Source organism: Apteryx rowi, unplaced genomic scaffold (assembly GCF_003343035.1).
Source record: "Apteryx rowi isolate R43461 unplaced genomic scaffold, aptRow1 scaffold_437, whole genome shotgun sequence".
Lineage (NCBI taxonomy): Eukaryota > Metazoa > Chordata > Aves > Apterygiformes > Apterygidae > Apteryx > Apteryx rowi.
Window position 1 is genome coordinate 698133 of NW_020450691.1, and position 27865 is coordinate 725997.

Genomic DNA, 27865 nt, shown 5'->3' on the forward strand with positions numbered 1-27865 from the left:
TAAGAATACTTAAACAAATGCATAGACACTGCTTTCAACAACTTTATTGGTTTAATAAATGTTGTTGTACAAAATTAGTTTCTGGAACATCATATAAACAAGTATTACATTGTAATTACATTTTGTTTACCATATTTTAGCTGGGGGGGGCAACTTACTCTTTTTCTGGAAAATTAACATTCTCAAAATCTGAAATAGATACTGATTTTAAAAAGGAGCATGACAATATTCCTTGTCTCATAGAAAGAGCCAGAAATACAAGTCATGTATATATTTTCTCTGGTTAATTTGAACCAGAAGGTGACACTACTATGCTGATAAAGCTTACTTCTGCATTTCTATATTGCATAGCTATAATTATTTACAAAACACTTCACAACAGCAGTAGTACAACCAGAAGGGTAAGACAGTGTCTCAAAGGCTCAGTGGTTTAATACTTTCAACCCCAGAGATACACGGTCGATACTAGGTTCCAGTACAAACATATGCGTCAAAATCAAAAAACATTCAGAGCAAGGCTATCACGTTTCTCGTTCCTTGAAGAAGTTTGTTCCTTTCAGGTCTTCTGGCAGATAGTCCTGCTCTACAGGTTCCTTGTACATGGGGTTATATTTATAGCCTTTACCATAGCCCAAGTTCTTCATGAGCCTTGTTGGGGCATTTCTCAGGTGCAGTGGAACAGGCGGGAGGGGTCCCACGTGCATTCTCAGGCATTCTTTGACATTGCTGTATGCCTTGTATACCTCTATGGACTTTGGTGCTCTGGCAAAATAGACTACACATTGTGCGAGAATGACCTGGAAACAAGAAAAATAAAAATGTTAAATGACTTCTTTCAAGCTCTTTGGGAAGAGTGCTGCTGTCCAGGTTGTTTGTATAGGACAGCATGACTGGGCTGATGTTTTTAACTGACTTCCATCTGCTGCTACAATATGAATATTATGATTTAACAACAACACAGTTTGTGATTTTGGCTCCCAAAGAACAATGGCTAATTTAGAACATCAGAATATATTATTTTAATTATAACAGAAGGAAAACAAGACCGACAGAACAAAATGAAGTTAGTTAAAATATCAAATTTAACAGCAAATATGCAGTGAATTATATTTTAAACTACAACATCTATTTCAAGAGCTATGATGTTCTGCTTACTAGTCAGAGAAATGGTGCACTGAATGAATAAATAATTGAATTTGCCTTCTTTGCAATCTCTGTTTCTTTTTATAATTACAACTAAATTTTGCAATTAACAATGCTCTCAAACCAGTGAATGAATGAAGCCTTTACCTCACATTCTGGCATTCCAATAAAGTGGCAACCTTGATAAGCAGCAACCGCTTGAGTTAAAGCCAAAGGATCTGCCAGACCTGCACAAAGGGATTAGATGAAAGCAGATTAAAATCAGTTTGCTTTAGTCACCATCTAACTTTTGTTTTTTCCTTCCTGTAAGAGATAAGGTTATCCATACACATTTTAAAGTAGCTTTTTCAGATGGTGGAACTTCAGGTATGATATTTTGCAGTGCATAAGATGTACTCCCTCCATCTGCAACCTTCTCCGTTCTGTCCCCCCAAAAAAGAAAAGTGAAAGTCAGGTGTGATTTACAGACTGAATCTGTTGCCGCACAGTGGCAGCCTGAGTAATAGCAGGTGGTATGATATTCATTCACTTTTTTGGAAGGGGAAATACTGTTATATAGACATAGCTTCCCCAGATCTAACAACTCTTCAGCCATCATATCCCCATTAAAAATGTGCATCTATTAGTTTAGATAAGTCAACCAAGATGCCTTACAATTAGGTAGCTATCAAGTCTGAAAATTGCAAGGCAGGGTAGGTGGTGCATTTCAGTATTATGTTTCTCTTGTACCCAGAGCAGATTTTTTGTTTTTAAACACCAGCCTCTGAAAAGCAGAAACCTGAGGCAGATCTTAATTCACCATAATATTCCAGCACAAATGACTGTAAATACCTACCAATATCTTCACTTGCAAACCTCACCAGCCTCCTTGCCACATAGAGTGGATCCTCACCACCTTCAAGCATTCGAGCAAGCCAGTAAAGGGAAGCGTTTTCATCTGAACCTCTCATAGACTTATGCAGGGCAGAGATGCAATTGTAATGTTCTTCTCCTGTTTAGGAAGGGGAGGGAGGGGTAGAGATACACAGTAAATACATTTAAAGGAACAGAATGTACTTCACTAGATCATAGTAAACAAACATAACAAGCTTTTTCAAGTTCTTTTCAAGCAAACATGATCACAGCGTTCATGAATATCTTCAATACCTTCATATGTTACCATGTGGATCATTTCACTAAATACATAAGCATAACAGAGCAACCGCAGATGAAAAGGAGGGTGTTTTCTAAATGTTACAAGGCAAAGAACTTGTGGTTTTCTGATACCCTAATGACCTATCCTTCAAAAAAAAAAATACTGGCATTTTAAGCAATTAGGAAGGAAACCTTATACAAAATTTTTTAATTGACAAACAGTAAGTTATGAATACATAAAAACTAGTCAGGAAGCACTGTTGCATAAGGAATTAGTGAACAGATCTACCACACTGATGACCATTGCTTTCGGACACACAAACGCAATAYTGAAAAGAGAACGGAAGAACCAGAGAAATCCAATTCTATACTAGTGATATTTTAGAAAAAGATTTTGCATCAATTAAAACCTGCAAATAAAGTGTGAAGTAAATCAAACATGAGTTTGCTGTGTTGTATGGGGAAAAAGAGAAACAACTTTGCTGTGGATTTACAATGATGGCAAATTATTCATTCTGGAGGAAACAGAATCACATCATACAACCCTTGCAATCTCCTATGAAATGGTGGGTTCTGTTCTGGGCACCAGCACTGCTGGAAGGGTACTGAAAACTTTAAGAAGCTTAAACAAAAGCACAAACAAAACAAAATAAAAAAACCCCAACCACCTGAAATGCAAGACTGCTAAATACAGGGATCAGAGGAATGAATAATTTACAAGGGAATTTTTCTAACACTGAAGTTTAATATAAGATTAAATACGGACTCCAAGGAAAAACAATGCCACTCCACAGATCTTTTAGGTCTAGCTAAAAATAGAGGGGCAAAATTAAGAACACTGAATGAGACCCTTCCTGCTTGCAAATTTTCTCCATGCTGGTGGCTGTGTTTCTTTTAATCAAACTTGTAAGCGTACTTTGCTGGCATATTGTTTTTAAACTTTTCACATAATCTCCTTTTTTATTTTTATAAAGTGCTTGGCATTCCTTGGCGCACAGCTAACTGTATATTATAAAGGCAACTGGCTGCATACACAACCATCTGTTATATTTCTCTTCCTCCTACAGCCAAAAGGATTTATAGCCCCAGGGCTACATCAGAACACGCTATTGTCATTCATAGGCTCTGCATAATAAAAAGCCATGCACATGAGTTTGAAAACCAAAGCCCCAAAACTGCTGCAACTGCTCCTTTTAAAGTCAATATGACTTTCACCCTTCAGGTCAGAAACTGGCCCCATCTTCCTCTGTTACGGTTAACATTGCAGTACGATCCTGCGGGGAATTCCGAGTGTGGTCTTCTGGAATACGCAGGCTTGCAGACAGCTATTTTTAATTGACTCCACACACAAAGAGCTCTGCGGTATGCAGTAATTATCACGCCAACATAAACAGCATGTCTGTGCTCTGTCATAATGCTTGAGTTCATAGCAATAAACCCAAGCAGCTGAACTCGCATCATCCTCTTGGAAGAGGCGTCTCTTGGTCTCTTAAAAGTAAAGAAGATGGCCTTTAAATACCTTGACAGGTTGTACTTGTCCATCACTTTTTGCTGAGGTGCTTTTATACACTTTTGGGGCTACTGGAACATGTCATACTTGGAACCAGCTGGACAGGCAGAAGGAAGCCAGCAGATAGGTTAGGTCTAGAGATACATATCTTTAGAGTATTTCAGAGTACATGGCTTAGAAAGAGAACAGATTTCTCCCTTTATCTCCCTTCTCACAAAGTTAGTGTGGGTGACTGAGTCATCTATATAATAACAGTACTTACACACCAGACTTGGTCTTCAAAAAAACTGTGGAACTGTACTTAAAATGCAGTTTCAATTAAAGGAAAAGAATACAGCTACATGCATCAGACAAAGGGCTTTTATGTTTCTTTTTTAAATATTCAGTTTTGATATTTTCTCAGTCAGATGCCTGAAACTGCTAAAAAAAGATTTAGACAACTCTTCTTTTTAGACCTTTGTTTCTTAACTCTGTCTCTCAGGCTGGTTAACACAAGTATAGATTTTGGCCTTAAGAATTTAGTTTAGAGACAGACAYATGCAAACTGATCTATCACTGCTGTTCTGCATCCTGGATGCCTCCTGAAATCAAGACTTTGAAGAGTTTCTGGAATCAAAATACATTTGYTCTAAGAGGTTCCCACATAGGCTCCCACAAATACCCTTCCTAAGAGAAACAAGACACTTCACAAGAGGCTTGGTGGTGGATAGGATTTCTAAAGTGTCTAATGGACACTGACGCATAAATCTTGCTGACACTCAGTTTTGTGCCCCTAAATCTCTTAACGAAGAGCTTCCCTGCTGATTTATCTAAGGAGATGGTAGATTTATCTAAAGCCTTATTTGTAATAGACAAGGAAAAGGCCTCATTCACTGACCATATTTAATGTCTGGACTTCTTAAGCAGTAGGCAAAAGCAAAAAATAGTTCCTATCTCCCATTATTTCCTGTCCTAGCCAAAGGTAAACATCAACTGCTCTTCGATAAAGACTAGAAGAAAGCCTTGGAAGAAAGACTAGAGCAACAACAGCATGGGTAAAAAAAGTATCTCTTTCAGGCCCAGCAGAAAACAATGAAGCTGACCTACAAACACTATGAAATGAGACATGTTTTCTTTCCTCCTTTGTGTAAGAGGAAGGAACAACCATCTGAAGATGTTTCCAGTTTACAGAAGTAATAACTCTCTATTCAGCTTAATATATTCACAGCCTTTACCATAGCCGAAGCTACACTACCACATAAATAATGAGACAAAACCCTGCAATTATTCTGGTATTTATCTTTGCTATTTGCTACTAAAACACCATTAACACTAAGCCACAATACATAAGAAGAAAAGGAGACAATACAACTCTATCTTAAAAATCCATTGTCTGTCTGTTGGATGCCCAAAGGATTGGACAATCCTTTGTCCTTCTGTTGTTAACATTAATTGAATTCAGTCACGGCATCATTTTCTCTGAAAATCACAACAAAAAACAACTGCAATTGAAAGCTAAAACATAACTAAAGAACTTATTTTCACTCACACTGAGGGTTGCAGGCTGCTGCCGGCAGTAAAGTCTCATTAGAGCTGTGTCTCTGTCCTACCAGTTAAAACACACAAATTGTCTGTGCAAAGATCTTGTCTTTATACATGTGCACACAGATCAGCACAACAGCCTGATGACTGGATTACAAATAATTTCCCTCCTAGACTACTTGGTAAAAGTTCACAAAAGAATGCTCAACTACATACCTTTGGCAAATTCTGCCTCAGATGAGTAAAAATAAATAACAAAGTAAAGTCAGAATTCTGTATTTACACAGCTCTGACTGAACACCACTTCCATGGTGCTTGCTAGGTGAACACACTACATTCAAAAGTATGGTGCTGCTATCATGATTAGACAGCATCATATCCCTTCATTTTGTGAGGCTGAACCACTTTATTGGAGGATTGTAGATTCCATCACAAGGAACTCTTATTCAAAAAGCCTTGGATAAAACACACTACAAAATATTTTTATTTACACAGCAGCCTCTATCCAGAAGCACTTAATACATGAAGCACCACTAGCTATCTCTAGTGTGGACAGAAGCGGTCAACTAGGACACAGGCTACTCTGCAGAAGAAAAACATTTTGTAAAGCAATGTAGGCAGGCAACCTACTACTGTGACAATATTTACCACAGGCTCTTTGGCATTCATACATTCAAGAAAAACAGAATTCTCCCCTCTAACACCCACCTCTGGAAAAGTTTGACAAAAAAACCCTATCCAAAGCTCGAAGGATTTCTGCCACAGAGAAGGGGCAGAACAAGTGCTACTTAGACTGGGTGCAAGCCTCAGGAAAAGGCACTCTGTGACACCTCTAACTGAGGGAACAGGCAGATGAGACCTGGGAGCAACGGCCACAAAAGAGAGTCCTGCATGTCAGCCACCACAAGGCGACAGCAAACACACAAGGGAGCTGACAAAAACCTACAAGGCACAAGCAAGTCACGCCCAGTAAACTGGTCAGGTTTTCCCCTTCCTCCTCCCTAATCATGATTCTTTCCTGCCACAAACCCCATATAATTTTTCTCCTCCTTCCCCCCCACTTATCCTCTGCTTCCCCTATCAGCCACCATATCAGTATGTGCCTAGCTGACCTTTTCCAAACAACGAGCCATCATTTTCTTTCTGTAATAGGAAGGCTGAAAAGAAGCATACATGTATGTTACGAATATTCCCTAGAAATCTCTCATCACAGGTTTTGAGTAGTGACAGTTAATCAAGCATATCAAATACAGCGAAAAATAAAAATGAATCAGTCCTGCAAACATTGCTTGGCATAATCACTGGATACTAAAACGCACAGTGATTCAAGTTTTGCTGAAAAACTAGCATACGCATTCAAGGGGACACTCCTAATCCCTAATATTCAATTCCTAATTTTTAACCCTATCACTTAAAAAGCTATAATGGCCAACTTCTGTAATGCCTAAATTGCCAAGTCACAAATTCAGTAAGAGTTGGTATCCTGTGTGTGACCTGCACTAAGCAAGCTACAAAATTCTTTGCCTTAAAAAATAACTCTAAAAATAAAACAAACTGCTCAGGTTTTCAAATAAGATATTATTGTGAATGTGAGCGCTTCCAAGACTTTCAAAGGAATAGCAGTGCAATGGAAGATTTCCCACCCTCCAAAAATAAACCTCCTGCTCTCCAAAATACCTCTTCTTCTTTACCATGCAATCCCTCAGATCTTAACACTCTAATGACCTTAAAGAACAAATAAGTTCACCATGCAACCTTCTGCAGATGAACCTGCACCTCCTAAGTGGTGAGCGGGAAGCCTGCTTGGAAGGAAGTTTTGGGTCAGACTCTTTGGTATCTACCCTGTTTGTTCTGCCATGGAACCAACAGCCTGGAAGCTACCAGGCGGACGGAGTGGGGGTGGGAACCTTAGAACAGAGCTACAAACTAATACAGTTTGAGAACCACTGCTGTACTGTGAAGGCAAAGTAATTTTTAGGCCAACATTTCAGTACAACCACTGCTTCATCACAGCAACTGGTATGAAAAAGAGAGAAGAAATATAAATTATAAAGTACTTCAAAATGCTGCATCTCAGAAAGTGTTTTTATCTGGCAGCACTATATATATATATATATATATTTAACATCTACAGTCCTCAGAAGGAGCTGACATCTATTTTATTATCCTCTAAACTTCAGTTTTTAATGCCTGATAAGTGCAGAGAGAGACTTTCTCTCCTACTCTTCTGTCAGTCACAGGATTCCCATTTTACTCCAGGGATCCTTCCGATGGGGGAAGCAGATTCCTTAAGCTGCAGAAGAGCAGTTCAGGCAAACAAAGGACCAGGTCTGGAAAGACGCAAGGAGAAGGCGTGATAGTGGTTATGTAGGGTCTGCTTCTATCTCTGTCCTCATGTCTACCTGTCTGCTCTAGACCTTACCCTGCCTTTTACCGCCATGACCCAGTGTTTCCCTAGGGCTCTGAAGTGAGTGGGAAAGAGGGGGGAGCAGTCCCTTGGTGTACAAACGTTTCCTAACTCTTCCTGAGCACCTGCAGCAGGGCTTCAAGTATCAGCATTTCTTAGGAGAGAAATCCCGGCAGATGTGCAGATGTTCACTCTCTGAAGAGACCTACTGCCTGCTGCTTTAGAACCCCATATGGATTTCAGACATCTGAGAAAGACAAACAAATCAGCTTCAGCACACACACAGAAAACAGGAAGCACGCTCTGCAGCATGGAACTGAGCATGCAAAAGTCACACCTTGATTTGCCCAACAAAATTTAAAAAACTCATACAATTCTGATTAATTGGAACTATTTGGCAAATTAGAGTATTTTTGCATGACTACTGCAAATCGGCCAACTGACTGCCACTACCAACCAAGCTTCTAAATCTCATCTTCCATTTTGAGTTTACATGGCTTTTGCTGGGTGACACGGGCAGGAAGGGCTTCTTGTAGCTCATTTGGTCCTTCTTTGACAAGTTTTCCTCCTCAGAGGTCCAGAATTTATGCAAAGTAAGTCTTTGGTAAACCAAGCCTAAGTCTGATAACACTGTGCAGGGAAGAAAGGTTAAACTGAGGGAAACCATCTTGACTCTCAGTTCAAGACAAATTTGCAGGCTTGACACTGGGGAAGAAAAGCAACAGTTCATATTTGATTAGACACACAAATAGGAAATTCCACACGGACTTTTACACATATACATAAACTGGTACAATGACATACCTTCTTCCCAGTTAAAAAATCATTTTTCAAGACCATTATTTAAACAGCAACTGGAAAAGAAAAGAAAAATACCTGCGCAGAATTAAATTATTTCCCCAGTTCCTATTCTGTGGCACAGTATGTGCCGTCAGGTACTCACCTGCTCGGTCATAGAGTATATGAGACCGTTGTAATCCTTCCTTTACATGCTCTTCTGTTATCAGAACTCCATCTGAAGAACAACCTTTGGTAATCCCTGCTGCTAATCTGGCCTGAACTGCTAACTGAAGTCCATTCAATCCAGTCCTTGCATCACCATCACAAAGATAGGCTAGGGTACTTAGAGCTTTCTCCTCTATGTACACAGGGAATCTGCAATAGAATAATCCCACAGATTTATCCCACATCACATTCCTTTCATTGTGGCATATTATCTGGAAGTTACATTTCTTTACAAAGTTTGGTGAGAGGCAGCTTGGTTYAAGTTTTGTTCTTAACTCATTCTCTCATTTTTTAGTATTGCAGAGCCTTGGAGAACACTATGTGACTCGACCCCTCCTCCTCCTGCCCTGATGCATGTTAAATACCACGGCGTATGTAAAAGGTGGAGCAAGAGCTCTCCTCTATTTCCGCACTTCCTTGTTTTTCCTTGAGATTGCCCAGTATCATTAAGTTCAATGGAAAGCAGGGTTAGGGTTCCGCCAAAAGCCCAATTCTGGCACAGTTAGTCAAACGTTAAAAGGTTTTACTTTGCCAGCACTTCATAGCTAGCACTTAAAATTCCTTGGCGAAAGGACAATGAAAAGGTAGGAAGCTATCCAAATACATGCAAAAATACAGTGAGGTACAAAGTAATTAACATCAGTTCTTAAACTAACAGCTACCACCAGAGAGAGCCTTCAGATGTCCTTTTAAAAGCAACAATTAAAGGTATTGTTTACATTGTAAAGCATATACCCATCCTACACCCTTTTTTGAAATGGTAACAGCTGTTAAGACTTAGTCATTGGAATACAAAAAAAAAATACTGGAGTACAAAGAAAAGGTATCCCAGTGCATGGAAGTCACTATTCTTGCCACCTACTGCTTTAAGTGTGCCAATACTACACAAACTCGTAACATAAAGGCCAAACTCCTGTGAACCCACACGATAAATAAACAAGACGGGAAGAATTGAGAGGTGCAGCAAAAGGTGAAGGACTTGCTGAGATCTCATAGCAGGTTTACGGCAAAGCTGGGAAAATAACTCAAGTCCTYCATCTTTCTCTCCAGGTTTTCATTCACTGGGCTGCAGTCTTCACTGACACAGTGTACAGGCAAACCGATTCTGCTCTACACACTTCATACACATACTGTTGAGGATTTGACCCTCAAACTTTAATTATATGGACAAGCTAATGGGTAAGGTGTTTCCCATCAGAGGATACAACTAATTTATTTTGAAAACAGAAGCTAGTGGAGCTAAAGCATGATAAAAATAATGGCCCTAACTACACCATTTCCAGTAACAGGACTTAAAATCAACAGTGGCATGTATCAGCTGGGGATTAATGCACAGAGCTTGGAGAGAGAGGTAGTTTCTTACAGAGCACCAAATAATTGGGAATTCACCCACATTGCTGCACTTCATTCACTGGAAAGATTTACTGCTGTTATTACCAGTGATACACACAGAAGCAATGCCAAGGTTCCCAGACACATAAATCCACTAATCTTCAGCATTTGGCCTGCCTCTTTATGAGGTTATGAAAAATGTCTTTGTTAAGTGTACAACAGCTGCAAGCAGCTTTGCAACTATAGGTACACGAGAAGTCCTGAACTTCCCCTCTTATTCCATACTAGTCAGAATTAGTCAGAATGGCAACTTTAGCTGCTGGTAACTTTTCTCTCTCTATTCCTGTCATACTAAATGCTCACTGTGCAAGCCTAAACAGAAAGAGCCTTCTGCAAAGAAGTAAACCTAATCTACTTGCCTCCTCTATGAACATCTTCCTCCCTGCAAACAGACTTTGCATTCATCACACAAAAGAAAAAGACATTAGGTGCTGTAAAAACTTCGGCAGACAGTATTTGAGCCCTCTCATGTCCATCTGGGACAGAGGAAAAGCTTGTAGAGTTGCAATCTCATTCTAGATCGCTGCAAGTGAAAGTTGACAAATGCCTTCTAAGGCCATAAACCATGTTGGAGAGAGTAGGCAGCAGGAATCACATATCCTGTGGGAAAACTAAATATCTTTATCTATCTATCTACACACACTCACACCCACACACCACTTTGTATTTTTTATTTTCATCTCTACTTCTCATGTATTCAATAAAGCTACTGAAAAAAAAAAAAGATCACACACACGCTCAGTTACTCCAAGATAACCTCACTTTCTCCAAGACATTTCAAACACCTTCTTGGTGTTTGAATGRGGAAGCAGCAGAATACAATAACACAGTGCCTTTATTCAGTCAAGTATCTCATACATCAAATTCCCTTAAAATCAAGGAGCAACATTCACCCCCCTCAGTGCTACAGATGGACACGAGGTTTTGCTACATGCATTGAAACAAGCCAGCATCTTATTACCTGCAAAGAAAGAAAGGGCTATTTTTAAAAATCCAGCAGGCACTACACAGACATCCTGCTGCTAATACCTCAGTCAACAAGGAACAAAACCAGACATGCTGTACACTGAGCAAACAAACACTTTGGATATACCAGCAGAGTAGATTAGAGAGAAGGTTTCACATGAGAGTCCCACAAGGACTAAGTTCTTTGCCTGCAATTTGCAAACAAGAATCCCAAGCACTTGAAAATTCCCCATGCTGATACTGGAAGGCTACATCTGCACTCAGTGCCTGAAGATGGAGGGGAAGCACCGAGAGCACTCAAGGGCAGCAAGAGAATTTACTGTTTTTGTAAGAAGCTAAAAACAGTCTATCCCAAACCTAGCCGAGGTTAGGCAGAGTCCTATTGTCATTTAATTGCATCATAAAAATCAACATAAGAAAGCTGAGTTATATTTCTGTCTCTTCAAATTCCCTGCAAGTGCTCTATTGACCCAACACAAGCAACTTGTATTACATGAATTAAAACAAAAGCTCACAAGGAAGTACTGAAAATCTTCCACGATGAAATAGAAGTTACAACATATTGATAATGGAAATCCCACTCCAAATAATGTATTTTATATTAGGCTGATCTAGCCCACATCTAGCATCACATACAGGACAAGAATAAATGAGAAAATTGCCACATAGGAGCCACTTGCTTGCCCTATATATTGAAGACAGTCAAGGATTTGAAATAATCTAGTGCATCTCTGTTCTGGAATCTCAGTTCCCTTAACACTCAGTATTTCAAAATAAGAACATTTTACACTCAGAATAACCAAATTCAGTTAATTTTTCTGACGAATTAAAATCTTAAAGTCAAATTTTTGATGATTTAAATTCACTAGGCAAGAGCCTGATTTCAATCACTATGACAATTATTTTAATATCTTGGCTTCCAAAAGATACTTACTATACTTTACATTTTTAACCCAATCCCATCCTCAGAAGCTCAGATCACCTACACTCCTTCACTTTATCCCAACTTCCACACCGTGGAACTGCAAGACAGAATAACTCCCACATTTTCTGACCTCTTTACAAGCTCCTGATCATCTCGCAGATGGGCAATCTCATATTTTTTCCACTCTCCAAATTTAACACACAACACACACTGGATGCCAACACTCAATGTTGGTACCTTGTAACCGATGATACTTAGAGACAAAAATATAAACAAGCCAATAGGGATGCCCCAGAATCTATCATGCACTGAGCTAAAGATGACATACTAGCTTAAGTAGTGGAAAACTACCAGTACAGAATAATAAATCCTCTTCCCCATTCCCCCTTACCTCTATATCCTCAAGAGAGTTTGTGCCAAGAACCAATGTTCATAGCATGAACTACCCATAAAACCTGTACATCACCACCGTGTTTGATCCAACAACAAGACAGTGTAAGCAGTATCACACAACAGATATAACAAAGTCCAAGCAAGCAGAACCTTTATGATGAAAAGTTTAAAAATAATTGGGCAGAAGACAAGATAAAGTAGTCCATTGCTTCTTTCGCATATAAATCAGTAATTTCTTACATTCTCGGGGCAATTTTTCTCACTATATTCACTCCTTGACAGAGTGCAACAGCTTACAGGCAAATGTAAGTCTTCATTTGAAATACTGCAGGATGAGATGTGTTGTCCCCTGCTTTATAGCACTGCTATTGAATATGTCCTCTCAACCCAGCAACCCTATAACCAGCAAAGAAATTGGATGGATGTTGCAATAAGAAGGGAAGCATTTTCTAAAATGGCATCCAACTCTCAAGACCAACAGGCCAGTGTTAAACACTGTGATTTCCAAACCAGTGAATTCAAAATCCCGTAGTACTTGTAACACGGACAGTAACAAGTTGACTTGCGTGATGCATAGTCCTTCTAACAGGAAACTGGGGAGCGTTCATTTCACTCAGCTGCATGCCTCCTTTCCTATCTAACTCCAAATACATTAATCAAACATCCAGCCTACTGTCTGACTTCAATTAGAGATACTATTCTGAGGGCAGCATTTACATGATAAAAAGCAAAAGCCAAGAACAAAAAAAAGAATTTGGTTTCCTCCATGAATGACACAGTACAAGTGTAGCATATAAGTGCATGGCAGGAACAAACTGATGTTAGTGAGGTAGCATTTGTCTAAACAGAAGAAAGCACCAGCAAAACTTGAGCAATATAAAATGTCTTCACTATTTACTTCTCTTTATTCCTCCTCCTCTTCATGAGTGTACGTATGTTTCTTTCGTATTCCATCCTCTTTTAGCATATTTTACTTTTAGCCTATCTTAGCCTAAAGAAATGCAGTAACTATAATACAAAATGATAAAGTAGCTTTATGAATGTGATAACATGACAAAGAAGAAGATATCGAAATAGGTAATACCTCCTGCTAGCTCTATTACAGCTTTATAGCAAGAAAAGGCTCTACAGCAGCCATAGTGGGATAAGGAGGAGCCAAATGATGTAATACTATTAGAAACCTGCATCTATGGTGGAAGCAGAACAGGAAAGAGCCACCAAGAAAACATAAGGAAACAGATTCTGGTAGAGCCCACTTTCCTTTTGATTACCGCTGCATGAGCATGCAGAGTAGAAACGACAAAAATCAGTGTGCCATTCAGCAATAGCTATGGTCTTGCTCAGCACAGAATATTCCTGTAGAAACTAAGGGAGATTTGCCCTCCCAGCAGGCTTATTCCTCAGGTTAAGAGGAAACACCACCAAGAATCATTCCCATCTTCAAATTCTCATCTAGGTCAGACATCATGTCAGACATAATGTGATACCAAGCCTGTCTGAGGCCAAGCAGTACATGCAGAACTTCATACTGCACTCCTGTGGTTTGAAAAGGGAGACTCATTCCTTAAGGAAATGAAATCTTAATTCAACATACACATCTCTTGTGCCTTCTGGCTAGCTCTCTGCATCACTTCCCACATGGTCATGTCCCACACCCACAAGCATACTGTGTTAGAGCTCCATTTCCACCTCTGTAACAAAGGTGACCAATTACCAACAGTAATTGCTGACATACTTTTATTTACTCCTTAGGACTGTCACCTGCCTGCAGCTAATGCTAGCTTTTTTTGACAGAGGCAGGATGATAAAGAGGGAGAAAAGAGACACAGCTGCTCCTGCAGAGCAGTAGGCAGAGAAGAAACAAATGAGCAGAAACGGTATGGACAGTCAAGCAAGAACAAGCAATTAACAAGGAGACCAAAAATTAAACCACAGGTAAGGGGCAGGATGGCTAAAAAAAGGAAACCCAGCATCAAGAGCAACAGTACGTATCAACTACAGGCCAGAACCAGATAGTGGCAGGAAACACAAGAAAGGCCAAACAACTGCAGTAAACAGTCTTAAATCCTTAATTCTGTTTTTGTTTTAAAATGTTTGGCTCCTGTGTTAGTCACTGGTGTGTGGCACTCTCTCTTCATGGACAGATTTCTGAAACTGTGCTAGTCTGACAGTCTGCCTGCCAGACTTCTCTCAGTTTGATTAAGCACCGCGCTGTGCTGTTTAAATCATCCATAGCTAACGGAAAGTTACAGATACAGAGAAACCCAAACCCAGACAACTGCAGCTGAAACTATGCCTTGTACTTTAATCCCATACAGAAAGGAAAGTCTCAAAACCCCAGGCAGGGGTAGCTGCAACCACAGCTGTGCCATTACATTAATGTTGACATGCAGTACTGCCCTCTCTTCTACAATTCACATCACTGCAATATGTAAAAGCTACAAGTGGTTAAGCAATATGAGGCATGATACCCTAAAAAAAAAAAGGGGGGGAGAGGGAGGCAATAGCTTCCATTCCCTGCCCTGACCTCCATATCCTGGCTCGTAATTCTGAGTACTCACATTCTGTGATAAAGCTGAAGTGCACTGCCTAGGGCTACCTTTTATTTATTTCATAAACAGTGCCAGCCTAATTCTCATCATGGCAATGAACCAAATTACTAGTAGTATGCATAAGCACCAACATGAAGGAACTGTAATTACAACTTGCATCACAGTAGCACAGTACTATGCATTATCCTTATTAGCTAGCTAGCCATTTCATAACTGAGATAACATTCCTTAAGGACAAATCAGGACTTCAATTTTTTCAAAATCTCTATTTGGTTTGGACAACAAGAAATGGAGAAAAACAAAATCTACCTTAAACTGAACTATTAACTTCTCGCAAAAAAACACTTCCCACCATCCCAAGCATACCATAAAACATACCATAGCACTTACTTCTGCAGCTAAGGAAAAGTAGTATCCTTCTGCTCTTATTAAAAAAAAAAAAAGATACAGTAAATAGTAACCTTTTGTCAGGTGCTTCCAAAATAATTTATAGGGGATGCCCCATCTACCACATAATTGTAATGTGATGCTTTTTACAATGAGTAAGAAAAAGTAATGCACATTAGAACATGACAAGGACCCAGTTACAGGCTTCCACAGCAAATCCTCAGCAGCAGAATGGATTTAAATATCCTGGGGGTGAGTCAGGAGCTGCAGATCCAAGTATAAAACTTGCCACTAATCCAGATGGTAAGATTATTTTTTGGATGGAGAGCCAGGGCTTTGGATTCTCTCTCTCCCCGCCACCTGCTCCCCACCATATGCTGCTACTTCTTTTCTTTACTATCAGAAGTGGCTAGGGTTTCTCTTCCCACCCCCAGCTTCATTCTCTCCCTGGCAGGCACTCAACTCCTCGGGTTGTGTGCATTAACACACTGCAGCCCATAAAGTACTCACTCTGAGCTCTTGCTGTTGCTGCCAGACGCAGAGCTGTTGTGCTGTTCACCTTGGCCCAAAACCTGGATCCCTAAGGACCTGACCGCTCGCATGAGAATCGCTTCCATCGCCTCAACCGAGAGCTTCTCCAGAACGATAACCCGGCATCGGCTCAGAAGAGCAGAATTGACTTGGAAGGAAGGGTTTTCTGTGGTTGCTCCAATCAGCGTCACAGTTCCACATTCAACGTGAGGAAGGAAAGTGTCCTGAATATGGGAGGGAAGCAGAAAAAGCTGATTTCAATCGATGACAACCTGAAACATCCTATGTGAGTAGGCTATCTGGCATTTTCATAATACATTTTTCATGTTTTGTACATCTTTGGGTTTCCTGTTGATATGGCAAATAACCTCACTGACAAGGCAGCTAATCTGCTCAGCTAAATGTTTTAATTTCATGCACGCAGCACATTACAGCTGTTCACCTTAATAACCCATGCTTGCACCTACCTGTCAAAAAGAAACAGTGCTAAGAAACTGAAAATTTTTAGCTTATTTATGTGACTGTTTTATTGTTTGGCAAGCAACACATACCATGAAAAACACCTTATCAAATCTACAAATAATGAAGCTACTTTCTAACTGCTCTTTGAACCAAGCATTAGGGCTACAATTCTCTATATAGTTCTATAGGATGGCTCAGATAACTATGGGAAGATTGGAATACAGTTCCATAGAATTTAATAAAAACTGTCACCTGTAGTACAGAATTGAAGCTTTCCAGGCTATGACTAAAGAAAATAATACCCAGGAAAGAAAAAGAGAAAAGAAAAAAAAACCCACCCAAGTGATGGCTGCAGCAATATATTATCCCAAAGCACCATGCCATGCCTTATTTTTCTCTTTGCCAGCAGAGACAAGGGGGTAACATTAAAACAAACAAAAACCCTAAGTCCCTCTACATTCCAGACTTTTGATTAATGGAAATGAAGAATGCTAACCCCAGGGCAGAGAGTGAAATAAAGATATCTATGGGAAACATTACTAAGGCGACTTTGGAGAAGCAAAATTTCAGCAAAATGTCATATAAAGCCCTGCATGTAAGTCTTCTTAAGTATAGCTCAGCCTTTTATTTAAATACTTGAATCACAGTAATTACACACTGATGCCTGAAAGTTAGTTATGGAATTTAATTTCTAAGTTTCTCCTGAATTCAGTTACCAAAAACATTTAAATTAAAAACAGAAGTCCAAGGCAAGCTATCTTGTCAAAGAGAAGAGGTGAATTTTACAGGAAGTGCTGAAAAACGATTTTTCCAAAAAGTGACGTAGTACAACACCTGCTGAGATTTATTGAAACGATGGATCTCGTCAATAAAGAGGATGGTTTTTCTCTTGAACAGTCTTTTTTCATTCTGGGCTTGGCTGATGACATCTCGAACATCATTTGTCTTGGCACTTGTGGCTGATAGGGTCACAAACCTCGTGCCGTTCTTTTTGCTGCTGTTGGCTATGATGTGTGCCAGGGTAGTCTGAAACAGTGGAAAGAGCTGGCTTTGTAAGAATCATTTTGGACAGACAATGTGCTGATGTGAAGGAAATACGTAAAGAACAAAGCTATATTCTGGACATAAATTGAGTGTTGACAGTTTAGAGAATAGGGTGTTAGGGAATTCATTCATGCTATTCACGTGCCATTCATGCTATTCTAGCACACAGAAGACTTAGAAACTTTCTGCTAGGGGCACCTGCCAAACCCAGTGCTGCATTTCTAAGTACTGCACTTGAAGCACCAGACCTACTCAGTCTTAATATTGAAAAGGCAAGCAATAATGACAGCTGCTTCCTTTACTGCTGAAGGAAAACTCTTTCCCAGATATGTTGTTGCCACAGAAGGCAGGCAGACAGCAATTCACTGAGCAATTATTTTGTACAGTATCTTAGAGGATAAAGAGCTGGACTATTCCGAAATACTTGCAGAGGAGTTTATAGTGCAATTACATTTAAGAAATGAAAAGCTACATAAATGCTGTTCATCAAACCTTTGGTATTTCCACAGCACATAAAAATGGAATTAATCAAAAAGCAGTGCTCTACAAAAGCATGAGAATTTTAGTGCTGAAAAAAAAAATAAMTCCTTACATTTGTTGTCTAAATAGTCAACAGTAATCAAAACCTGGCCAAGAGAAGTAGAAGGCAGCTGACTGAACAAACTGTTGGCTGGTTTTAGTGAGCAGTTATCTTGTTTTTCCTTCCTTGTACACAACTCTTTCATATCACAACTTATTTATAGGGAATTTCACTGCACCCACTAAAGCACAGGAGCAAGCTCCACTATCTCGCACACAGATTCACTAAACCTGAATACACATTACAGGCATAATTTTCGCACCTTTACCAAGGGGACTGAAGGAAGGCAGGAGTATCTGCACGTTCCAAGCACAGTATATCTCTATTTGAAAGTACTGCAAGGGAAAAATGGGTGATTGTTTCCTCAGCCTCACTTCTTCCATTAAAGAAGGAGCCCAAGGAATCTGAAGACAGAAATGCCTTAGCAGCTGAGAGGGAGGACAGGTGCTGACAAGCTCCAAAATCACTTCAAAAGATATTCCAAGTATTGAGGTTAATGCAGCAGATGCTCCAACCCTGATCCTCTTGCAAGGAGACAGTGGAAACAACCACCTACCAGACCCCTACCAGTGGTGTTGGTAAGACCTTGACCAGTTCCCTAACAGCCTGCTCTGTCTCTTGATGAATCTCCTTGTCCCTGAGATGGCAACCAGCCCRAGACAGGAGAGGGGAGGCAAAAGGGAAGATATATTCCTATTTATTCTCTCTTCGGTTTCTGTAATAGCTTCCCGATTGTCTTTAGAAGAGGTCTCATTCCATGTCCTGACATGAGACTTGCATCTCACGTCAGACCCGTCTCACCCCCAGGAGCTCAAAATACCGACCCTTTCCCTCCTTGGAACACTGCAGAAGACAAGACTGGAAAGACACGCAGGAAAGTGCTCACAACGACACCTACAGAAAACAGGAAAATCTGGGGACAAACAAAGTGACACGTTTATCTTTGAAACTAAGCTAACAAAATGAAACCAAAGTTGGTCTTTTTCTACAAAAGTGACTTGGTACAGAATGTACCTTTGGAGGAGGTACCCACCATGTCTTAAAACTACTGAAAGCGTGGAAACCCCCAACATACCAAGCCTGAAGGTGAAAAAAGAAAAATGCACCTTTCCTTGCTTTAAAAGTAGCGAAGGGGGAAGGAAAAAAAAAAAAAAAAAAAAGAAGTGGCTCTTCCTCTAGGAGCTCCACTTAGCTCATACTGCATCCTGGCCCTCACTTCCCAGGTTACACAGATGAACAGACTTGTTATATTTAGCGTAAGTTTAAGAACACAGCTAAATCAGGGCATTAGGAAGACTGCAGGGCTGTTTTTCTGCCTTCAGGCTGAATTTTTTTTTAATCAACAAGCACACCCTATAGTGAAAACTGAGATTCAGAAGTGTCACATTTTTGCAAGACATAAAAATATTAGTCATGAAAATTATCTTTGTCTGCCAAAAAGAGCTAGAATCCTTGTATTTTTCTGTCAGTCAACTCTGATATACAATCTTCAGATAGGCAGCTTTGTTGTTTAAAAAAAATCAGAGAGGAATTATTTTTAAACACATAGATGGGAGGCTGTGGTTTGTCTACTTAATTTAGGAAAAAATTACAGAGAAATCTGTTTGAAAGTTACTTTTAGAACAAGAATCTACTGGAAACCTGCTACACAGTTCCCAGCCAATATACGTGGCCATCTCTCCCACCCTGTCAACCTCTGGGTCAACAAAGGTTATCATAAGAATAACATACATTGCATTTCAAAACCAATGCTCAAGGCACACAGGCATGTTCTTGGCTTCTTCCTTTTATCCTCCACAATCAATCTTTCAGCCATGCAAACTGCCCATCATATACTGGTCGAGCTTCCCCCGTTCCTCTGTAAGGTTGTTATTTCCCACAAGCTCAAATTTTCATTTCTGCTTTTTCATATAATGTCTCTAGCAAAAGTCTACAACATGTTATACTTTTTCTCCCTCTTTACAATTATCAAGTTACAATGAATCTAGAAAACATGCATCTCAGTGGAGACACAGCATAAGCATAGTAGTCTAAGAAGGAAAGCATTAGCACAGACAAACTGGGAGAAGTATGCTCTACAGTTTCTGTCACTAAATTAAATGACAATGTATTTGGGGGATAAGAATAAATTTTTAAATCCGATATGGAATAAGGTAAAAGAAATCACACTGAATATCCTTCATCATCTAAAATGAATTTAAGTTTGATCTTTATAGTAGAAAAAAACTCTTAAAAATTAGTTACACTGAAGTTGTTATTTAATATGAACCAATATGCCCATATCAGAAAAAGCATAATATGCAGCAAGAGGAAATCTAAACAAGACTACATTCTGCTCCTTTTACTATACATGTGTTTCTTCTTTAGATCAAGTTTTTTCCTAATAGAGAGCAGGGAAAGTATTCTTCTCCATAAATTAAATGACATTTATTTCAGTGAGAACAGAAGTGATCCTGAAATCTATCCTTTTGCTAAATTCAGTGAAAATTACACCTTACAAAGCTCAAAGTGTAATGCCCATGCCCATTCCAGAAATCATTTTGAGTTCTCTTCCATTATCCCAGCAAACTGTCCAAACTCACATCTGTCATCTCAAGTTTTATGTGGAAAATTGCAGTACCCTATCAAACCTATCTGTTTAGCCAGGCTACAGAAGTGCCACATCCACCAAGAAACCTATGAAGAATGCATTCACCATTCCTCAGAAATGAATAATACTTTCAGCTTGAGCCTATGGCCACTTATTTACAGCTCTATTACACATACAACAAGCACTTAAATACTGAAGCTCTCCTTCACTGTCCTGGAATTTTCTTCATGTCAATTCAAATGAGAATTTTCTTTTCCAAACGCTGCAGCAAACCAAGATTTAAGAAACCAACCAACCAACCAAAAAACAACCAAACAAGCTACTCCCAGCAAGTATGTGACTGGTTCTTCCAAGCTTTGGTACCAGTTATGGATGAAATAAAAGTAACCCAGAGCTGAGCACAACTCTCATTATCAGAACAGATGTGTCAACCAGATCTGCTGGTTCAGTTAGTAGGATACCTGTTATAGGAGTTAAGGATTTTCTGTATATCTACAAATTTTCTTGATTTAGCTTCTCTCTGAATGTATTCTGTTTCCCCATTCTCCGTGTTGTCACTAATCAACGCAATCTCACATCCAGGGCAAGAAAATAGTTAAAAGCAAGTACAAATTAAGCCTGCTCTATTGATGCCAATTCTTAGTGACATAACACTACCACTTAGAAAAAAGCTGTTGGTTTCACTTTTTCCGCCCTTTTGTAGGTTATTAAACAATGCCCACTACATTAATCCACCAAAACACTTTTCAGGAAGAGTGGTATTGCCTAGCTCTCTTCAGAAAGCAGAAATGAAATAGTTGGTCAGAGAATTGCATACATGGTCACATCATAGTAAAGGAAACCCCAGCTGAGAAGTTGTCTGTGAAACCTAAGGTCATTCTAACTTCATTTTAGTGGAAGATCAGGTAGACGTTGTTTAGGGATACACCTCTGGTTGGTTGTTCACAGAATCTTTTCATATTCATCCCTGAATTGCTTAATTTTAGCAAAACAACTGTTGTAGGTGTCAGTCAAAGAAAATAACTGTGTCATCTTCGTAATCTCTCAGGTTACATCTATACTGTCTTCAGCAGTCCTGCGGGAGACCTCCTGCAAGGTGTGCAGAATAACTCATGTTCATTCCTTTCAGGCTCACAGCACTTTTCATGAAGAGCTCACATTCATACCATGCATTAATAGGAGCACACGGTGGTGCAAGAGGTCTCCCTCACACCTTGACAAGTCCTTCCAACATGCATGCTAATCCCAGTGAGTTTGGATGGGTATAAGGCCTGCTAGGACATCTCTGGATGACCAGAGAACATCTGGCACAGATTATATCTGCACTATGATATAGACCGCAGCATTGATTATTCCCCAGCAGGAATAATCCAGTTGGCATCCAGGCTTCCCCAACAGGGGACTTTCCTGGTTTGTTCCAGAGCAAACCCCAGCATCAATTAACACATATGCAGCAGGGATGACAGAAAGTCTGAGAGTCTGGTGCAAAACACAGAAAACAAGCTCAACAGGTTAGCCATACCCACAGACTTGTAGGGGGTTTAATCATATCATCAAAATTGCATCCTGCTTTTTTCTGCTGACCTCTGACCATGATTTCCCATGTATTTTTGCCTCGTCCTTTGTTCTGGTCAGGATTTCCGTATCTTTGCTTACATGTCATCAGCAGCCTCTTCTCACCCTCAGCCCTCCTTTTGAGTGCAGTCAGTAGGAGGCAGGCTAAACTGTGGTTGAGGGGAAGCCAGGAAAGGCCATGCTTTATTTCACAGCTGTGACTGAGACACTGTGAGTGCCAGCATCCTGGGATGCCAGCCAGGGGAGCAGTTCCCCGGGGTTGTAGTTAAAAAAGCTGCGGCCTGTCCTAGCCAACCCATAAGTGCTAGTAGCTATTGCTGAGCTGACCCCATGGCACCACACTGTGTCACAGGAGACACAGGCAAGGAGTCAGGTTGTACCTAAAGGAAATTGGCAGGATAGCAGATGAACAGGGCTCAGGGGCACTGACTATAAAGATAATGCAATCAAAAGTGGCAACAGTTGGCACTTATGTAAGGGCACATGCTATTCTTACTTGTCTCGTTTGGTTCCTCACACCCCAAATTGCCCACTGCAAGACTACTGGAGGAGTAAGGTGTCATTCAGTGTGAACAACAGCAACAGCATGAGTTTTATAGTACTTCCAGAATCCAAGTCAGACAAAGCATAAACAGAGGCAAGGTCATTGCATAATATTTACTGAAATGGAGCTGTGCCTATTTTTGCTGGATCCAAAATTTTCCTTATATTCCAAACACTTTACAAATATAATGGACAACTCCAGTTTTGCTTTCCCAGAGAACCCTCTAAGTTATTCCTGACTGAGGATGTCGTAAGCAAAATCAAGCACAATGTATTTGAAGATTTCTCTGAGGTGATTGCAACGATGACCCCATTTTTCAGAATTATTCTCAAACTTCACTCTACACTACTGTAAAAGATACTATGCGTTTTCAGTTAAAAACCTCAGGGGAATCAACTGAGACAACTCATTATTTCAACTGGCTTCAAATAAGGCCCCAAGGAGTATGAACAAGAGAAGATAAAATATACCCAAGTAATCAAATAGGCATGTAGGCAATCACTTGAATTAGCAAAAGAGAAAAGGCTGGAAAGAAGGGATGATATATACATAAAGAGAAAAATATGCATATAACTTAGGCAATCAGAATACACTTGCCAGCTTTGTTTCAATGTCTTGTGGCAAAGTTCTGAATAAAAACAAAGAAAAGAGATATAATGGACTCCTAAAATTAAATATAAACTCAGTGGAGGGTAATGGAAACTCCAAGGACAACTTGTGGGTTGATGTTTTGCATTTGTATCAACTTTGCCTACTTTAACTTAGTACTAGATTGCATACATAGACCTAAGAAAAATATGGGTAAATGTTCTTTGTCCCACCTTTTACAAGGAGTGGGCTACAGATACTTTCTGCCTACTTTTTTTCTTGTTCAGTGGCATATGCAAGACAGAATGTTTACCATACTTAAATACAGAGTGTTCAAGTTTATAAAGCTTAAACCGTATCTGTGGCAGCAAAATTATTTTGTGCTCAAGTTACCCTGTGTTCCGCTGCTAACTCTTTGCTAAAATTGGTGCCCCATGGCAGACAAGCAAAAATCTAAATTCCTGTATTAAGGGGTCATAAATCACAGTACGGCTTACTCAGATTACAGTGGGATTCATACAGGCCTTTTAAAAGTTGCGTAGTCTGGATGAACAAGCTAACTGTTCATAAATTGATAACCATGGCATCTCTTCGAGGCAGTGTTTCATCTTATGCCCTGTGTCTGGTCAGCTTCTTAAAAGCAGAATACATGTCCTTGTGCTCAACACTTCGTGGTGCCATAAGTAAAGGCAGAAACAAACAGCCAAAGCAAGATCCTCTGAAGCTTTTTTTTGCCTTCATAAAAAATTAGGATGACCAGTTAATGTACAAAAAACTTTCTCTCTTAAAATAAGAAGGCTAAGTACACAAGAAAACTTTAAAAAAACCCTCACAACAGAAGTATCCTGATTTTGTCTTTTTAGTTTGGATTATGCTTCCCTGACAATTCAAGTGCAGCTGGCGCTGCATTCAGCTTGATCAGAATAGTACAACACATATACTTTTCTAGTCAGGTACCTGGCTTTGTTACTTTCATAGCAAAGATACTCCAAAAGTATTCTTGACCTACAATATAAAATATTGCCTTTATAGCACCTTAGTAGAAAAGATTATTTTCTTCCTGTTCAGAAAAACTGCCTGTGGAACTACCACTTCTGGTAAAAGCCCAGATTGAAAAGAAATCCGTAAATTCATTTTAAACCAGGCCCAAAAGACTTATTCAATCTCCATTTATTTTTCACTTACTCCAGCTCTACCCCTTAAAAAAGAAATATCAGTTAGTGTGTTATTTGGCTGTGGAAATCGAAGAAAACATAAGTGGGTTGCAGTAACTACATTCCTCCAGACATAGGTAGTTAGAGCATAAAGAAGTTTAAGGAGTCTACATGACCACCTTACACAGCATTTCTGAATTTAGACCAGCATATCTAATCATATTCCTATTTCAGCACCCACCCTCCAATTTAGGGCTATTTTCTTTGACAGGTGGAGCTTAGCATGCGGCCTTGTTATATTTGAAGCTAGACAACGTGAAGTTGTCTGTTAATATTTTTCCCTCTAAAAAAGACTGTGCTTAACAGAAAAAGGGTTTGCTTTAGTCTAACCAATTCCTGAAGTAGTGAGAATTTTTTTTTTCTCCTTCACAAGATCTTTTTGGCTTCAAATGTTAATTTAGGTGGTTCTTCACATAAAAAAAAGAGATCTCCTTCCTACCCATTCCCCAACTGTTTCATGTTAGTTCTCCATGAAATATTTTCTTAGATGTGTTATGCAAGTACATCCCAAATAATAAGTGAAAAAGTCTGGCAGGCAACCACAGACTTCTTTTTCCATCTGCAGGTGGACTATTTTGCCTTGCATTTTAAATCTGAAAGGACAGGAATTTAATAAAAATACACAAGTAAAGGAGAGAACTTTCAGCCACTCAACTGAGACACATAGTACCTTTTATAGGCAAGAAGGCTTGAGATGAAACTATATTCTAGCACTGCTCTAGAAATATTAATACGCATGGACAAAGGGAAAAGCTCAACTTTTTGAAGTAGGAGTTTCTGTTTCAGCAGTTTCTGTTTCAGCCAGGAATGGATGGTTCTGATACTTAGAACATGTCAAGAGTTAGCTAAAAAAGCGTAGTCTGAACATTATTTGTTAAAAAGAAATAACCTAGCAAGAAGATGAGCTATCCAACAGTCTAAAGTATGTGGGGAGAGAAAACATAATCCATGGAGTTTTGAACTGTTCCCTGATGGAAAGTGTGATGGGGGTGAAATGCATAGTGTTTAGGAAAGTCAGATGATCGATCAGCAAACAATCTTAAATCCAGTGAGAAGCAGGCTTACTAAATAAAATTCCACTTAAAGTATGGGTGAGGGTGAGGAAGACAGGTCATGACAAAGCAGAGTGGAAGGTGCATCTATATGGACATGAAATCAATCACCCAACATTCAAAGACCCTGTTAGCACCACAGAAGTTTCCAAAAGACCTGAAACATAATAGTAAGCTGCCATAAGCTCACAAAAAAGCTTTTCCATAGCCTTGTTCAAAAAAGGAGGGTTCATCAGAACACAACTGAAAGCCCACTAAATTCAGTCCTCATTTCCAGAGACTTTAGACTGCAGGCAGCCTTCACTTTGTTATTACTTTGTAATAGCATTTCTTCTTGAAGACTAAAGGCCTTCAAGAGAAAGCTGACACTGCTGACACAGATGATAACTAACCAAAGACAGAATAACATTAAGAAATCCCTAAACATGTTATTTATTAAATAAATGGTCTGCTCAGCTACTTAATAAGTTGTTATTTATTACAGAAATTAGTTTCTCCTCTCTCCCTGGCCACCTTATATCCACCAATCCACCCACTCATTGATGAATTTTCAGAAATAGACCTTTGCATCATCTCCTCCATTTTTCTGACATTACCTTATTATTTTATAGAAAGTAGAAATTTTCTAAATTTACCAGCTGGTTCTTTTCAGGTGCAGGTTATCCAGACAAAACAATTTGTCACATCGTTGCTAACAGCATTCATCTATCAATCACTCCACTAGATGTTCCTTATTAATGGTGGTTAACTGTTATTATTATTCAAATAACCATCCATATGCAGTCCCTTTTCCTCTTGAAATAAATATGCTAAGAGAAAGGTACCTCTCTGCCCTCAACTTCTCTGCTAGAATTAATACAGTAGCCATTATTTTCCCTATTCCAGATTTCCCACATATACCCTAATGCACATACCTCATGCATACACCTACATATAAGCAAAAYTTAGCGCTGTGCACCTCTTTGGGTTAAACTGACAGAGATAATTATGTATTTTGTTTGCTTAGCTTTTCATTTAAAAAGCAAAAACAAAAAAATGAACTTCAGGGAAAAATGACAAAATTCAGCTGAAATCTTTGAGTTGTCCCTTTTGAACATTCTTGAGGCATTCACCTGGTGCTCAACTCTCTAGAGTTGCGCTGTAACTACAGTGCCTTTCAGGATTCACCAGATTCTGCCTCTGGGATCTTAAAAGCAGCAGAACAAGAGTTTTTGAGACAGAACAGCCGTGAGAACCCATAACTGGAAGGGCTGCTCAGTGTGGTTTTGCTGTGCGTTTGTTCCTGTGTTAAGGTGGATGGGTATTTAAATATACCCGGGTGCAACCTTACCTCCCTTTCACACCAAGGCCTCATGTGTCAGCAGCTAGAATTAGCGGGCTACAGCAAACCCAGTACCCTCAAGTTATGTTTTAGTAAGCTCCCAATATCACTCTGTTTTCTAGACATTTTTAAGCTTCTCGATTTTTGTGTTTATTAATGACTTTGGGGTTTAGTAGAGCAGGCCTATTACCAGAAATCAAAAGGGGGCTATGTAACCAAAGTACAGGCTGGGGGGGGGGGTTTGTTAGTAACTTATATTTTACTCCAGAGAGGTTACGTTCTCATTTTTATAAATGAAGTGGACAGCCATCAACATAAAGGGATTACGGGAGAAGCCAAAAAGACAGAAAAAAAAAACCAAACAGCAAATCCCGAAAACTAAAAAGCTCATGAACCTCAGAACACGTGTTTCGGCACGGAGCGAGGAAGGCACAAGCTCGCTCGCAGCCTGGGCCTGCTCCCGGCCGAGCCCCGGCCGCGGCTCGCAGCAAGGCGGCGGCGGGCCGCGCGCGCCACTCACCTTGCCGCAGCCCGGTGGCCCCCAGAGGATGAGCGAGGGGATCTCGTGGGCCTCCAGCAGCGACCGCAGCAGGGTCTGCGCGCCCAGCACCCGCTCCTGCCCCACGTAGTCCCCCAGCGAGTCCGGCCGCAGCTTGTCGGCCAGCGGCTTCCCCTCCAGCTTCTGCCCGATGCTCCCGCCGCCGCCCGCCGCCGCCCGCTCGCCTCCTTCCTCCGGCTCCTCGGCGGCCTCCCGCCTCGCCCCGCGCCCCCCGCCGGCGCCCTTGTGGAAGAGGGAGAAGACGGGGGCAGCGGCCGGGCAGGCCTCCCCCGGCCCCCCCGCCGCCTGCTCGCTGTCCTGCGGGCCGGCGGCGAGGCGCGTCCTCTTGCAGGGGGGCGGCCACCCCCGCGCCGCCTCGCCCTCCCCGGCCTGTAAGCAGCGGTCCAGGTGCGCGTTGATGTGCGCGCCCGGCAGCTCCCGCAGGCACACGGGGCACTGCACCAGCGGCTCCCCCGCGGCGCCCTCCATCG

At 40.3% G+C, this 27865-nt stretch overlaps 1 protein-coding gene across 1 annotated transcript; it reads right to left on the minus strand.

The window, feature by feature from the left end:
• Window positions 1-29: 29 nt before the first annotated feature.
• On the minus strand, window positions 30-27865 carry WRNIP1 (Werner helicase interacting protein 1). Its single transcript, XM_026076714.1, has 7 exons — window positions 27357-27865; window positions 17163-17354; window positions 15846-16090; window positions 8659-8870; window positions 1979-2134; window positions 1291-1370; window positions 30-797 (listed from the first exon to the last, which is right to left on the minus strand). The coding sequence occupies exons 1-7, from the start codon at window positions 27861-27863 to the stop codon at window positions 522-524; spliced, it is 1668 nt and encodes a 555-aa protein (XP_025932499.1). The 5' UTR covers window positions 27864-27865; the 3' UTR covers window positions 30-521.